Genomic DNA, 17,104 nt, shown 5'->3' with positions numbered 1-17,104 from the left:
GAAGCGCCACCCCAACAGCTAGTATATATATATATATATATATATATATATATATATATATATATATATATATATATATATATATATATATATATATATATATATATATATATATATATATATATATATATATATATATATATATATATTCTCTTATTCTTAACACTTATTCTATAGTGTAATACCATAATAATATTATTAAATATAAAATCATATTCTTATTAAAATAATTACTATTATAACGATACTAGTTGTTGGGATGGCGCTTCGCGCCACCTCAACACCTAGTTGGTGGGGGCACTTGGCGCCCCCCCGCGCGCGTAAGTCGTTACGCGCCATATGAGTTACGCGCCATTGTAGTTGTGTCCCTATGTCCCACCTGTGAATATAGATATATACATATACATATATATATATATATATATATATATATATATATATATATATATATATATATATATATATATATATGTTTTTAACTACGTAAAACTTGCGAATATACAACATTCTTTGCTGTCCCATTGTCTGTGCATATAAATAGATTGTCAGGTTTATCGACTCTTGAACATGCAGCATATAATGGTCCATGGTAAAACAATCCGTATTCAGATCTATACCTCATGATTCTAATGATTGCCCTTGAGCTTTGTTGATGGTGATTGCTAATCGACCATTCCCTGTGTCGCCGTCGTCATTTATATATCCCCCTGTGCCCCCCGGCGTCCCCGTTGTAGTTGTGTCCCTGTGTCCCGGTCGTCATTTATATTCCCTGTGTCCCGGTCGTCATTTGTGTCCCGGTGTTCCAGTCTGTGATTTCTCTTTGAGTGTCCCGGGCGTCATTTATATTCCCTGTGTCCCGGTCGTCATTTGTATCCCGGTGTCCCGGTCTGTATATACATTCGTTTTTGAAATGGTATATGATGAAATAATTTATTTTTTTCCCCTTTTTTTAGTTTTTTTTTTTTTTTTTTTTTTTTAGTTTTGTTTTTCCCCTTTATTTTTCATTTTTTTTTCCTTTTTTTATTTTTTAGTTTTTTAGCTTTTTTAGTTTTTTTATTAGTTTTTAGTTTTTTTTCATTTTAGTTTTTTTTTGTAGTTTTTTTTTACTTATGTCCTGGTCGTCATTCATACTCCCTGTGTCCCGGTCGTCATTTGTGTCCCGGTGCTTTGTTGATGGTGATTGCTAATCGAACATTCCTTGTGTCCCGGTCGCTTTCTCTTTGAGTGTCCCGGTCGTCATTTATATTCCCTATGTGCCGGTGTCCCGGTCGTCATTTGTGTCCCGATGTCCCGGTCTGTAATTTCGTCAGTCGAAAACATGACGTCAGTCAACACACAAACATGACGTCACCCGACAGACCCACACACACACAGACAACTTATTTTTATATATATAGATAGATAGATATATTGTTATATTAATAATAATAATAAGCATAATATAAGTGTAATCTTTTGCTCTGTAATAAGTGAAAAAACAATTTTTCTCTGTAAAACATTTAAAACAACAAATAATGTCTTCTTGGAAAATATTTTGAAATAACTTGATAAAAAATTATTTTGAAAAAGCAACAGCCTGTCCCTCTCCTCTTCAGACCAAGATTCTACCCACTCCCTGAACAAAAAAAAAACAGAAAAAAATTACTTTATGTGTTCCTCATCGTCCATTTTATCCTGTCTATCTACTTTTTATTCATTTCTTGTTTTTTCTTCGTTTTTAACACACTTAAATCAAACAATGCCTATCAGTTAGGAATCAATCAGTTAGGAATCAATCAGTTAGGATACCTATCAATCAGTCAATATCAATCAATCAATCATTACCTATCATTTAGAAATTCTCAACAAATATTGCTTCCTCTAGGAACAAAACTAAGAAAGAACTGAAAAGAAGATAGATGATAAGAAATAAACCACGGTCTACCCAAAAAACATTGCCCCGGAAAGGGGAGGAGGTAATATCCCAAAATTTCAGTCTGAGGAGGGATGGGGGAGACCTTTCATCTAATTTTGAGAAGTTCCGTTTTCAGAAATTTTAAATAAATTTGCTTAGCATAATTGAGGTAAAATACTTACAAGGTAATCACCTCCTTGAAAAAAAACACCCTTCAACTTTCTACAAACTATTTCAAATAAAGGTTAAAGAAACAACTTTAGCACTTGAAATATATTAGTAAACAAATATATTATGCAATTAATAACTCACTCGGTTATTATTTGCCCTTTTTGGTGATTCCTCGCTCAGCCTTGATTCCTTATGGCTTATTTTCTGAGGACTTTTCCCCCTCAGTTCTTCTAGTCTTCTCTCTGCCTCGGCTCTAAAACAAAACTAAAACTAAAACAAATCCTAAAATAGATCAATTCATACAAAATAAGTACCTAAATACATTTGTGGCGAAAAAACCTGTGATTAGCTTAACATAAAGGTATATGCGACATATTAATGAGATTAACATAAGGATAATTAATTAACGACAAATTAATCAATTACTGTAGCTAACTTTAATTTCATTTAGTTATCTTAACTAATTAATTTTTAATTAATCAACTAATCATGAAATTAGGTTGAAATTTTTAGGTTGAAATTTAAAACACTAGGAGAACTGAAAAAAAAAAGAAACAATATAGTTTTCTAAACTACTGGGTAATACAAATTTTTTAAGCTCAACACAAAATAACATAAATTAAGCTTAATATAAATTATTTATTAATATATTATAACTATAACTTTATATTTTATATATTTATTTAGAAATACAACTAGAGCTTCTTCAGTAAAAAGAAATTTGGTTCCCTGAGTATGAGGAGTATGAGTATGACGGGAACTTTTCCCCCTCAGTTCTTCTAGTCTTCTCTCTTCCTCGGCTCTAAAACAAAACTAAAACTAAAACAAATCCTAAAATAGATCAATTCATACAAAATAAGTACCTAAATACATTTGAGGGGAAAAAACCTGTGATTAGCTTAACATAAAGGTATATGCGACATATTAATGAGATTAATATAAGGATAATTAATTAACGACAGATTAATCAATTACTGTAGCTAACTTTAATTTCATTTAGTTATCTTAACTAATTAATTTTTAATTAATCAACTAATCATGAAATTAGGTTGAAATTTTTAGGTTGAAATTGAAAACACTAGGAGAAGTGAAAAAAAAAAGAAACAGCATAGTTTTCTAAACTAATGGATAATGCAAATTTTTTAAGCTTAACACAAAATAACATAAATTAAGCTTAATATAAATTATTTATTAATATATTATAACTATAACTCTATATTTTATATATTTATTTAGAAATACAACTAGAGCTTCTTCAGTAAAAAGAAATTTGGTTCCCTGAGTATGAGGAGTATGAGTATGACGGGGACTTTTCCCCCTCAGTTCTTCTAGTCTTCTCTCTGCCTCGGCTCTAAAACTAAACTAAAACTAAAACAAATCCTAAAATAGATCAATTCATACAAAATAAGTACCTAAATATATTTGAGGAGAAAAAAACCTGTGATTAGCTTAAAATAAAGGTATATGCGACATATTAATGAGATTAACATAAGAATAATTAATTAACGACAGATTGATCAATTACTGTAGCTAACTTTAATTTCATTTAGTTATCTTAACTAATTAATTAATTTTTAATTAATCAACTAATCGTAAAATTAGGCTAAAATTTTTAGGTTGAAATTTAAAACACTATAAGAACTGAAAAAAAAAGAGAAACAATATAGTTTTCTTAACTAATGGATAATACAAATTTTTTAAGCTTAACACAAAATAACATAAATTAAGCTTAACATAAATTATTTATTAATATGTTATAACTATAACTTTATATTTTATACATTTATTTAGAAATACAACTAAAGCTTCTTCTGTAAAAAGAAATTTGGTTCCCTGAGTATGAGATATGATCCCCGTTGCAATACAAAATACAAATAATCTGGCGCCCGTCAAGGCCACAACGAAAATATTTTCCCTTGCAAAAGAACAGTAATTACGTCTGTGTTTTATGTAAGTAGGATTTTATATGTGCAAATCGAGAATTAATGCCATCTAGAATTATACAGAATAATATTTTTAGAACATGTAGAATAGAAAACACTCCCACCTGCTGCCAACAAGCGCTTTGGGGCTTTCCTTAGCAGGTGCCGCAAAATATTATGTATATACCTGTCAAATAAAATGATCTTATCTTAAAAAAAGTTTTCGTTTCTTATAAATTTGAGATAAACAAATTTTGATTATAAAACTATTGAAATAAATATTTCCTACCATATATTCTATTTATCACTAATTTGACCAGAAAACGTGACAGGTTATTAAAGTGGACATCGAATTTACCGTCTTCGACAGCTAACATGGACAACCAAACATGGTGGAATTTCATAGTTTATAGCTTTTTCAAGTGGCCCCATGAGTAATACTGCTAACGTAATCTGAAAACTCGCAATGATAACGAGCCCCCTTATGCTGATACACCTGCGCAGACTCTTCCACCACCCAATCAATTTAGTGATTCTATATTTACATTCCTCCCTTGAAGATCCTATTTCCTTCGAATTTCCTTGTACGGGCCCACTCCAGCCTAGGACCTCCTACTTTTCGTTTGGCCCAGATGGATTGCAAGAAAGAGCAATTTTTGGTTACCTTATTCTATAAAATGTGGTCTAACAATGTTAAGCTTCCTTACTTAACTTAATCCTCACGCCGGGGTGGCGTTGAGAGCGTCGCCTGTCAGCCTTCTCTACAAGGGGCGGTCAGCAGCAATGGCCTCTGCATGAGACAGCAAAATTCAAGCCTGGTCCAGGAATTTCCCGAGACTGTCATTCCACCGGAATTCGGGTCTTCCTCTTGGACGTTTCCAGCCAAAACTGATTGGTTCGAAGTCGTGAAGAATCCGAACCGGAGCATCGACAGGCAGGCGCAAAAGATGTCCAAACCAGTGCTGTGTCAGCTGAACAGCCTGGTGTGACAAGGGCGACAGATAAGTCATACTTCGTAGGTGGTCATTGCTGACAAAATCTGTCCATCGGGTTCCCTCAATTGTCGAAGCCACTTAGATTGAAGAGTGTCGAGACAGCGGCAGAAAATTCAGTTGCATGCCAAGTTTCGGCTCCATACACCAGGAACGAACAGGTGGAGATTCCAAGGATCTTTATTTGGTGGCTCAAACGATCATAGGCTTCTTCTTAACATGGCTCAGCCTACCTAAGAATAAAGAGACCGAGGCAGCGTGGGCAGCAGTTTCATCGCCAATGCAGCCGTCCGATGACATGACAGAACCAAGATAAGTGAAATGGTTAAACACTTCAATTTGGTCGAAGCCTGGTCTGTCAAGGGCGACAAGGAGGTCATACTTCGCAGGTGGTCATTGCTGATAGTCTGTCCATCGGGTTCCCTCAAATGTCGAAGCCACTTAGATTGAAGAGTGTCGAGACAGCAATAGAAAGCGGCAGTTGCAGGCTAAGTTTCGGCTCCACACACCAAGAATGAACAGAATAAAGTTCCAAGGATCTGTATTTTGGTGGCTCGACTGATCATTGGCTTCTAAATATGGCTCAGCCTACTGACAAGAAAGGCCAAAGGAACGTGGACAACAGCTTCATGGTCGATGCAGCCGTCCGATGATATAATAGAGCCAAGGTAAGTGAAATGGTCAAACACTTCAATTTGATTCCCGGCGACGAAATAATTAGAATTGTAGATGTCAAACTTAGGCTGCACTAGCATGTCTTTCTTCTTCTTCCAGTTAATGCATAGTCCGGTCCTGGCAGCTTCTTCCAGAAGTGTGATTAGAGCCATGAGTAGCTTTGACTTGGAGTTTGTAACTAAGTCACAATCAGTGACAACTCTATCCCCGTAATTGAGTCCAAAGCTCCGATTCCAGGTCATGAATAACATGATCTATAATACAGTTGAGTAGCTCAGGTGCAACAAAGCAACCTTGCCTGACCTGAGCAACTTTTGTGTCTAGTCTTAGAAAACTTTCCTATATATAAGGGCACTAAACGAGTAAATAAAATTATACGTAGGTTGACTCCAATTTTCAACTTTTCGAAGTACCCACTTTTCAGAATTATACTTTACCTAAGAAGGCTAGTGCAGTTTTTTGTTGATCTAGTAAAGGCTTTTGACATAGTTGACCATGGCCTACTGGAAAATTGTAATGTGTATGAGGTCCGAGATAAACACTTTGATCTTAGCCGGAGTTACCTTAGTAACCGTTATCAGTTTGTAGAAATGGGAGGCATACAATCTAAAGTACGACCAGTTGTTTTCGTCCCACAGGGATTTGAAAAAAAAACAACCATAAAAGTCAGGTGAACGATAGAAAAAACGTAGGCAATTATGGGGAAGACCTTGTGATTTGATTTTGGTGAAACTAAAAAAATGACCAACTTTTTCTCCAGATTCTTCCAGCTCTTACGTTTTTTCCTGCTTGCCATTACAATGGCTTTTAATGTCTTTTCTATTATGGATCGTTTAGCAGAGAGGACTTAAAAAAAAGTTTTAAGGTCCTACTTTCTTTTCTCTCTTATCCTAACCATTTCCTCTTCAGACGGCAGTGAGGGCAATCCAAGGAGATTTTCTTTCAAAAATTGAGCTGTGGCATATCTGATTTTGTTCTGTAGACTCAACTGAATACGAGGAATCTCAGATTCCTGATCTTTGCCAAGAAGAACAATCCGTTTACTGTAAATAAAGGACAGAAATTAAATAAAAACAACTAAAAAAAAAAAAAATAAAAAAAAATAGGTATTATAAAAAAATAGCCATGGATGCACGTACGGACCGGGTGGCGAAGGATACAGCCAACACTTCCAGTTTGAGGGGGAAAGGGGTTTTTATTTTGCTTAATATGGTTTCTTATCACCTGTTTGAAGTATTTTATTTCATTCAATTAAAACTACGATATACATTAACCCCAATGGGGAGTAGAGCTCATGAAACTGAGCATAGAAATAGTATAACAGAAACATCATATAACAGAAACATCATAATTGAAATAATAAAACAACATTATATAAATTGTAGATTTATTGGGGGTACATAAATAGGTATATAATTAGGGCATAATTACGGGTAAGGGTTAAATTAGGGTATATAATTAGGGTATTGAGGCATATAACTAGGGTATATAAATAGTAGATGTGTATTGTTCTCGTCATAATGTCATAATCATAATAATAACGAAAATTAGCTTCATTTACCGAAAATGAAACAAAAAATATGAGAAACAAAAGAAATGGGCATGAGGCCGTGGGAGGCTACCCCAACATCGATACGCTAAAATAAAAACATATACAAAACATACATCTAATACATTATAATATTCCATCAAGCTTCGTCAATAAACGATCTGTAATATCTGTAATATTTTCTGCTTAATTTCAACTGAGATTTCCAAGATAAGTCAATTAAGAGTTTATTCATTTAACTTGTGTTTGTTTGAAAGTAGTGGTATCTAATGTAAGATCTAGACATTTCAAAAACAGGGCTGTGGGATCAGTTATAAGTTATAACCGACTCTAACTATTGCTATTTCCAATATACCAACTCCAGCTCCAAGTCCATTCAGCAAAAATTTACCAGGACTCCATTTTCAGAGCCCTGTTTTAAAGCTTCATCTAATTATATTTTATAAGTTAAAAGTGACTCCGACTCCAGCCAGCAAAAATTTACTAAAACTCCGACACCAAAGCCCTGTTTTAAAGCTTCACTTAACTAGATTTTTTATGTTATAACTGACTCCGAATCCAATTCTGACTCCATTCAGCAAAAATGTAATAAAACTCCGACTCCACAGCCAAGTTTTAAAGCTTAATTTAAACTGACTCCGACTCCATTCAGCAAAAATTAACTGAAATTCCGACTGCAAGCCCTATTTTAAAGATTCATTTAACTATACTTTATAAGTTATAACTGACTCCGACTACATTCAACCACAAATTACTAAAACTCAGACTCCACAGCCCTTTTTTTAAAGCTTCATTTATCTAGATTTTATAAGTCATAACTGCCTCTGACTCCAGGTTCATTCAGCAAGAATTTACTAAAACTCCGACTTCACAGCCCTGTTTTAAAGCTTCATTTAACTGGATTTTATAAGTTATAACTGACTCTGACTCCAACTTCATTCAGCAAGAATTTTCTAAGACTCCGACTCCAAAACCTTGTTTTAAAGCTACACAAAACAAGATTTTAGAAGTTATAAATGACTCCGTCTCCATTCGGCAAAAATTTTATAAAACTCCGACTCCAAAACTCTGTTTTAAAGCTGCATAACTAGACTTTATAAGTTATAACTGACTCTGACTCCAACTCCATTCAGCAAAAATTCACTAAAACTCCATTTCCCAAGCCCTGTTTTAAAGCTTCATAAAACTAAATCTTAGAAGCTATAACTAACTCCGATTCCATTCCACAAAAATTTGATAAAACTTCAACTCCAAAACCCTGTTTTAAAGCTTCATAATCAGATTTTATAAGTTATAACTGACTCCGACTCCAACTCTGACTCCTTTTAGCAAAAAATTACAAGAACTTCGGCTCCACAGCCCATTTTAAAGCTTCATTTAACTTGATTTTATACGGTATAACTGACTCCGACTCCAACTCCGATTAAATTCAGCACAAATTTTCTAAAACTCCTACTCCACAGCCTTGTTTAAAACTTCATTTAGCCAGATTTTACAAGTTATAACTGACTCAGACTCCATTGAGCAAAAAATTACTAAAATTCAGGTTTCACAGCCCTTTTTAAAGCCTCATTTAACTAGATTTTATAAGTTACAACGGAATGAGTCTCCAACTCCGACTAAATTCAGCAAAACTTTCTAAAACTCGGACTCCACAGCCCTGTTTTAAAGTTTCATTCAACTAGATTTTACAAGTTATAACTGAATCCGACTCCATTCAGTAAAAATTTAATAAAACTCCGACTCTAAAGCTAAATTTTAAAGCTTCATTCGACTAGATTTTATAAGTTATAATTGACTTCGACTTCATTCAGCAAAAACTTACCTAAACTCCGACTCCACAGCCCTTTTTAAAGCTTCACTTAACTAGATTTGATGAGCTATTACTCACTCCGACTCCAACTCCGACTACGTTCAGCAAAAATTTACTAAGACTCTACTCCACAGCCCTATTTTAAAGCTCCTTTTAGCTAAATTTTAAAGTTATAACTGACTATGACTCCATTCAGAAAAATTTTAGTAAAACTCCAACTCCATAGTCCTTTTTACAGCTTCATTTACCTAGATTTTATAACTTATAACTGACTCCGACTTCATTCTGTAAAAATTTAATAAAACTCCGACTCCACAACCCTGTTTTAAAGCTCCTTTTAACTATATTTTACAAGTTATAATTGACTTCGACTTCATTCAGCAGAAACTTACTTAAACTCCGATTCCACAATCCTGTTTTATAGTATCATTTAACTAGATTTTACAAGTTATAACTGAATTCGACTCCATTCAGTAAAATTTTTATAAAACTGCTACTCCATAGCTCCATTTTAACGCTTCATTGAACTAGATTTCACAAGGTATAACAGACTTCGACTCCACTCAGTAAAAATTTACTAAAACCCCAACCCCACAGTCCCGTTTTAAAGCTTATTTAACTAGATTTTACCAAGTATAACTGACTCCAACCCCATTCAGTAAAATTTATTGAGATTCCAACACCACAGCCCAGATTTAAAGCTTCATTTAAGTAGATTTTACAAGGTATAACTGACTCCAACTACATTCAATAAAAATTTACTTATACTCCGACTCCACAACCCTATTATAAAGTTTCATTTAAATAAGTTGTTTTAATGTTTTTTTTAGAAGTTATAACTGACTCTTACTCCATTCAGTAAAAATTTAATAAAACTCCGACTCCATAGCCCTGTTTTAAATTTTCATTTAACTAGATTTTACAAGTCAAGAGAAGCCCACCAGTTCCCTTTTTCAGATAAGAACTTGGATGAACCCTATCAGCTATATTACGTTATATCTGCTGTTCTACGTCTTTTTTTCACACTTATTTTATTTCACACTTATCTTTTTTCACACTTATTATTTTTTTCACTTATTTTATCACAATTTTTGCTTACCTTACTTCGATGGTTTAATAGGTATGCCACTTTGTCATCATAATTCCATTTCATCGTCTTTAAAGCAGAATACCAAACCTGAAGATTTCACGTCGGCCCTCTCGGAGCATATCTTTAATTTTCCAAATCATTTTATTTTGTTTGAAAAAGTTTCTTTGATTTCTAGGGACCAAGGTTTAAAGCAAACTTTCAGGAAAACAATCAAAATTCAAAAAATTCTATTCAAGAATAATTCTATAAACAGAGATACAGGTGAATTTGGATTGAACTCAATTTATGATAATTTACTGAGGTCAAATAAAGTAAATATCACCTCATCTAAGAGCTATGACCTCTGTCCACGTAATATGTCAGTTAATTCTAATGAACCGGAACCAAAATGGTCAAAGAGATTTGCCTCGGCTTTTGCATTGGAAAAAAATAAGAGCAATAAACTATATGCAATTAGTTTATTAGGTATAAATTTTGTTTATTTTTATTCATGTCTTTTAGTTTTACTGCTGATGATGAACACAGTATATGTGTTCGAAATATCCAGTTAAATAATTTTATATTTCACCATCAACAAAAAGGTATCATCCCTATTTTGAACTGCTTTACTTTCGTCATGGAAAGGCAGTGTGGTCTTCGAAGTTATCTTTGTCTTACGAGTTTTGCCCACTGACTTGCATTTGTTCCTCCCTTGCCAATGTCAGAAAAAAGACTTGCATAGGATCAGAGCCACCATAGCCTACTAGGAGAATAATTGGAGCGTTACAAAATATTTCAGAAAAATACTTTCCGCGTGGTATAATTTATATCCTGTTCTTGCAGATTGAGTAACACAATGACAGTCCCCAGATACGCACAGTTTATTAGAGATAACAGAGCAGACTCTTCATCGAAATCAAAATGTGTTTTATTATAATTTTTAAATTATTAACATATAATTAACTAACATTATTTATAAATGATAAATTCACTAAAATATTTATTATAATTTACTAAAATAATAAATAATAGTATTTAATAATAAACTAATATTATAATTATTAAATCATAAATATTATTTAATTTATTTTATTTCATTATTTATGCCGTCTAGACTTATGCGTAAAATTAACATAAAACAAAATAACAATTCAAAATATTAAAATTTTCCTCCAAAAAATGTCTATATAGGGCCTAATTCTTAATACGGTATACATAAAAATTTATATGCGGCCTGCTGTGTTTTGGATAATTTCCAAATTGGCTCGCAAAATCATTTGTGCTTGCCTCCCTTGTTTAATATATGTTCAGATGTCAAAATATTTAATTAGTTAGTGCTTTCTAATGTAACTTCCTCCATTTTGAACTACCTACTCGCCCCTTCTTCATCTTCTCATACCAATTACTGCCATTTTCTACCAAAGAAGAGCAATGCTAACAGAATCAGGAAGATTGGTTCATCGAGGATCAAACCAAAATCTACTATGTGGGAAAACCGCTACAATATCGAGTACATTATTGCTCCAGTATCGATCTACAGTATCACCAAACTCGCCTCTACTAAGCTACGCTAACCGCTGCAGCTCGAAGAATTGCTAAATCTAATCGAAAAAATGATGAAAATCGCCATGTCTTAAACTATATCTTATCTGCTTCCATCTTATTTTCATGGTTTCATCTAGTAAATGGTCTCATCTAAATTGCAATTTAATTGAATTTTTTTTGGCAAGTTTTTAATTTTTTTTGTTCTTTTGTTAGTTCAATTCCACGTGATTTTCTACCTTTTTTCCGTACTCCGTCTAGTTAGCTTATTTTAAAAGGCCTTTCAATAGTCTAAGAAAAATATATATATAAAAAAAATTATTAATGCCAAATACGTAGGAAATTATAACATTAACCCTTTCATGCCTGTGGTCACCATACGGATACCGCTCGCCTCCTATTTTTTTTCTCTCGACTCGACAAAGTCACAACCGTGATTTCTTTTCCACTAGATAGCGCTTGCTTGACTCTGTCGCGTTTGAATTTATTGTCCCTCAAGGCTTTACCCGAGCGGTCGAGCGAGCGTCCAAGTTTAGACAAAAGATAAAATGTCGAAAAAGAGGAAAGGTGCCGATTTCGACCTCGATGACCTGGACGTTTCTAGTAAGTTCAGAGCCTGATTATGATCTTATTTTGTAGCTAAGAATGCGTTCTTTCGAATGAGATATCACTAGTCTAATTCTGAGCTGTAGTTTAGCCGCAAACAAGGTTGCTAACGATCGGTTACCAAATTGTCACGTCAGGCATTCAGTGCCAAACCATACCTAGGCAGATTTGTACAGCAAACGAGGCAGCAAGTCCTTTTTATGATCGGGAATAGGCACATTTTCCCTCTGTTCCTCCTTTTTACTGAAACAAGGGTAAAACAGCTATTTTGTGGGATGCCTCAGGCAAGCGTTGAGGCCAATGGCCTATTTTATTACAATATACTATTATTATTGTTATTATTAAGTGATGCACTTACCTTGAATTTCTTTTCAGCTGATCCAAGCACGAGCTCTGACTCCATGAGAGGTCATGGTCCCAAGCCCTTGGAAGAGAGACTGATCAAGGAAAGAAGTAGAAGAGTTACCAAGAAAATGACTGCAGAAGAAGCAGCAAGGCTTTTATTCATACCCGATTGTGATTCAGATCTCGATATCTCTTCCGACGACGACGACCCAAACTGGGTACCAGACAATCCAGATCAAGAATTTCAGCCTTTACGTACTCTCAACTGTTATGGCAATGAAGACGGAAGAGATGAAGAGGATATCGACCACACAGACGACATCCCTTTAGCTATGCTTGGCAGGTTCGAGTTAGACAATGGCGATGACACGGATCAATTCGATTTGCCTCTCCCGGGCTTGAATGATACAACAGCGTCAAACAGTTCTTCAAGCACATCATCAGCACCAGCGTCAGCTTCTTCTGCAATACAGTCAGCAACAGTTACTGCACCTGCTGAACCCTTTGTCCTTACAAGAGCTAAAAAAAATGCTCCTTCCCAAGCAGTGGCCGGTCTAGTAACTCCGAGTGATGCTCCTCAGGTCACGGCAAAACCAGTAGCAAAAAAGAAGGTAGCGAAGGAGGCAAAGCAATACAAGTGGATAAAAACGGAGCCCGAACCTCGAAATATTACATGGAAGGGTTCTATGCCACACTATGACGAGTTACAAACGCCCCTTGATCTCTTCCGAATGTTTATCACAGAAGACATTCTTTCAAACATTGTGGACCAAACGAATCTGAATGCCATGAGAAAGAAGAATCTTGCTCTGAAACTTTCCCTTGGAGAGCTGCGCAGATTTCTTGGAGTTCAAATGCTTATGAGCATTCTCAAACTTCCGGCTATTAGAATGTACTGGGAGAATGGAATACGATATTCCCCGGTGGCTGATACCATGAGCAGAGATAGGTTCATCAGCTTGAGGTCTTTTTTCCACATTTGCAATGACACCTTAATGATACCGAAAGGGGAGGTTGGTCATGATAAACTGTTCAAGATCAGAAGACTATACGACGCATTCAGGGAGAATCTGAAAAAAATAGACCCTGAAGAGATCCAAAGTATTGACGAACAGATGATCCCATTCAAAGGAACAATTGGATTTCGACAGTACTTGAAGGACAAGCCCCACTCGTGGGGTGTAAAAGTTTTCACGAGAGCCGGCATCAGCGGAATAGTGTATGACATAGAGATATATACAGGAAAAGGAGCTGTTAAAATTTCTGGTACTGACGTTGTCCTTCGGCTTGTAGAAAATCTGCCAAGGTTCATGAACTTCAAGTTGTTCTTTGATAACTTCTATACTGGCATCGATCTCATTCACAAGCTCCGGGTTAAATATGGCATCGAGTCATGTGGTACGATACGCAGCAACAGAATGAGGGGCGATGTTCCAGATACCGACGCCAACATGAAGAAGAAAGGACGAGGGTCAGTGGACTTCCGTTTTGAAAGACATTCAGAAGTATCGGTAGTAAAATGGTATGACAACAAACCAGTCCATTTGGCTTCTTCATACTGTGCAGTCACCCCAATTGATAAGTGTCAGAGATGGGATGGCACAACACGGAAATACGTTGAAGTTCATCGCCCCCGAATCGCCCGTGACTGCAACAAATCAATGGGGGGCGTAGATCTTGCTGACATGTTCCTGGAGCTTTACAGGACTGACATTCGCTCTAAGAAATGGTATATGAGGATTGTGTACTACTTCTTTGACATGGCTGTGAACAACGCCTGGCTGATACACCGCCGACAGTGTAAGCAGATCAATGTTCAGCACATGTCTCTGCTGTACTTCAAAATGGACATTGCTCGTGGGTTGGTTCTTACTGGCGTATCTCAAAGTCCTCGAGTTGGAAGACCATTCTTATCAGTGACCAAGCGCAATACGACTACCTCGCGAGACGGGATGCCTTCGGAATCAGTGAGGTTTGACCAGACCTCGCATTTTCCGGATACGACTGAAAAGGGAAGGTGTCGCTATGAGAAGTGCGTTAGGGGTGGAACCAGTCGAATCATGTGTTCGAAGTGCGAAGTTCGACTGTGTTTGAACTCAGATCGCAACTGTTTCACAAATTTTCACCTAAAATAGTATCTGTATATACCTGACGTGACCATATGGTAACCATTCACATTTTGGATATGGAATGAAATAAAAATTAAAAAAAAATAAACCTGTTCTAGTTGAACCTCCAGGATCACTCTCTGCTATTTTCAGAATTTTTACGCAACTCCTTCTTGGTTCAGGTCTGAAAGGGTTAACAAACATCTTAAACCACAAACCTTAAACCATCAAGGGTGTCAGCTAGCTTCATAAGATCCATCCTAACTTTTTTGGCGTCATTTAACAGAAATTCCTGTTCACCTTCCCTAAAAATAATTAAAGATTTCAAAAAGTCAAAAGATGTTTAAATAAAACGCAAAAATTATAATTCTATGAGCGTGGAAAAATTACTCTTGAATAATGTCAGCAGGTATGTGGAATATGCAAAGTAAATACATATATAAAGAATATATAAATACAAATATAAATGCGTGTGTATATTAATGTAACATATATTTATATACATTTATTATACAGTTGAAATCTGGATGTACATTTAAACAAAACAATATAACTTAAATGAATTAACACATAAAATTACAAAAATCAAAAGTTTATCATTCAATTTAATATTTTTGCCGTGAAAGGGACTTAAAACCTTATAAATAATACATCTTTAAAAATTAAGTAAAGGGTTTACACCTTCCATAACGAAGTGAAGAACAAGTAACGAGCAATAGAAAGCTACAAGAATACCTTAGATCGTAGATATAATTTATCGGGCACAATCCAGGTCACTTTAGCCAACATTTTTTAGAAGAAGGCATTATGGTTAGCTGCTAAGCTAGAAATATTTACAGAAATAATTTCTCATCAAGTAATTTCCCAAAGACTGTAAATGAAAGGGAACAAAGGGAAAGGGAAAATGGAACAAAGGGATTTTTTTGTAGGAAAACAGGGATTCAACAATTTTACTTACTGAAATTAATTTTAAGCTGGAACTATGGACTCAAGTTCTCTTTTTTACAATTAGATCTAATTTTTTTTACAAATTAGTTTTAATGATTTTTGTCCGTTTATAAGCACTGTACTTGAAATTTATAGAACAATATTAAATTTATTTGTATAAATTGTTCAAACTAAGCTTGAACAATTTACTTCCAAATTAAAAGAAAGAATATTATACCGGTACCTGATTTTATACATATGAGACCGGTGCGTAGAGTTTTCCACCCATACGTGCAGATGGCAGCACTCGTTAGTGTAAGTTTGGAAATTTGTTTGCTCCCCTTTTGGCAAGTGCTTAAAAAGATCTTAACCGTTTTGGATGCACAGTTGGCTATTTGACTCAAATCGATGTGAAATTTTTGTAAAAAAAAAAATCGTCGAGTGGCTTTTGAAAGGCTATACGCCTAAGCAAATCAAAGATGAGATCGATGCTATGAACGAGACTCAGCACCATCTAAGAATTTCGACCATCCAGATAATTACCACCAACAAATTTTGGGAAGCTGAATTTAAACGTGTCACCACACCAGCTTAGAAGACGATTAATTTCAGAGGAAGAAGGTGATTAATTTTCGGGACGTCCAAAAACTGCTAACACAGACGGTGACATCATTGAAGTTCATCAAATGGCACAAAACATCCACTTATTAAGCGAGAGAGATATTAGAGTTTTGAATATTTTCACATTGAATCAAGATCCAAGCTAGAAAAAGCTATTGGGTGCCACATTAGGCCACCCAAAAAGCTATTAGGTGCCAACGCCATGTTGGCACAGAATAGGCACAATAGAGTTTCGGTGCTAAGTAAGATAAATACAACTTGGGCACAGAAGTTGCTTCTGTCTCTTCACGGATGTCACTCATAGTTGTTATAAATACTCTATATAACTATATTAATAACTATAATTGTTATAAATATTAATTGATATAAATACTCTATGGTGTTCAATCACAGTAGTATTAATCGTGTATAGATATAGGTTTGTTTCCTATTTCGTTCTATCGTTTTTAGTTTTAAATTTTTTTTTTTTTAATTTTTATTGATTATTTTAGATTTTATCTTTCCTCTTTTGGTTACCTCTATATTTATTGATGAAGGCGCCTAGTTCTAGACAGGAGGAATATCAGTCGTTTACTTTGTCTTTTTCTTTTCTTCTACTGGCCATAGTTTTCTATGTTTTCGCTCTTCATTTTAAGGTTTTTCCTCTCTTTGATTTGGGTGTATCATTAACATATGAAACAAAAATGCAGTCAAAACAGAGGAATTTCAAATTAAATAAAATATACTTCGAAAAGTAGTTTCTCTCACTCAGACTAAGCTGATTATCTCCGAGCAATAACATTATAATTTTATTACAGATCAATAACAAAGTGTGGTCGCTATTACACGGTATAAGTACCGGAATACACGCCAGTGTAAAACGATCCTGAC

The 17,104-nt window shown here is 34.8% G+C and overlaps 1 protein-coding gene across 1 annotated transcript in view; it reads right to left on the bottom strand.

Moving 5' to 3' along the window:
- Positions 1–17,104, bottom strand: part of LOC136039565 (rabenosyn-5-like) — a 70,915-nt gene that overhangs the window by 15,171 nt on the left and 38,640 nt on the right. Inside the window, exons 8-10 of the mRNA XM_065723406.1 lie at positions 14,905–14,991; positions 6,527–6,697; positions 2,207–2,318 (exon numbers count right to left, since the gene is read on the bottom strand). Of these exons, the coding sequence (XP_065579478.1) occupies positions 2,207–2,318; positions 6,527–6,697; positions 14,905–14,991 (370 nt within the window). The remainder of the gene's footprint in view (positions 1–2,206; positions 2,319–6,526; positions 6,698–14,904; positions 14,992–17,104) is intronic.

Source organism: Artemia franciscana, chromosome 19, assembly GCF_032884065.1.
Source record: "Artemia franciscana chromosome 19, ASM3288406v1, whole genome shotgun sequence".
In the NCBI taxonomy this organism is placed as follows: Eukaryota; Metazoa; Arthropoda; class Branchiopoda; order Anostraca; family Artemiidae; genus Artemia; species Artemia franciscana.
This window is presented reverse-complemented; position numbering and strand designations above follow the sequence as displayed.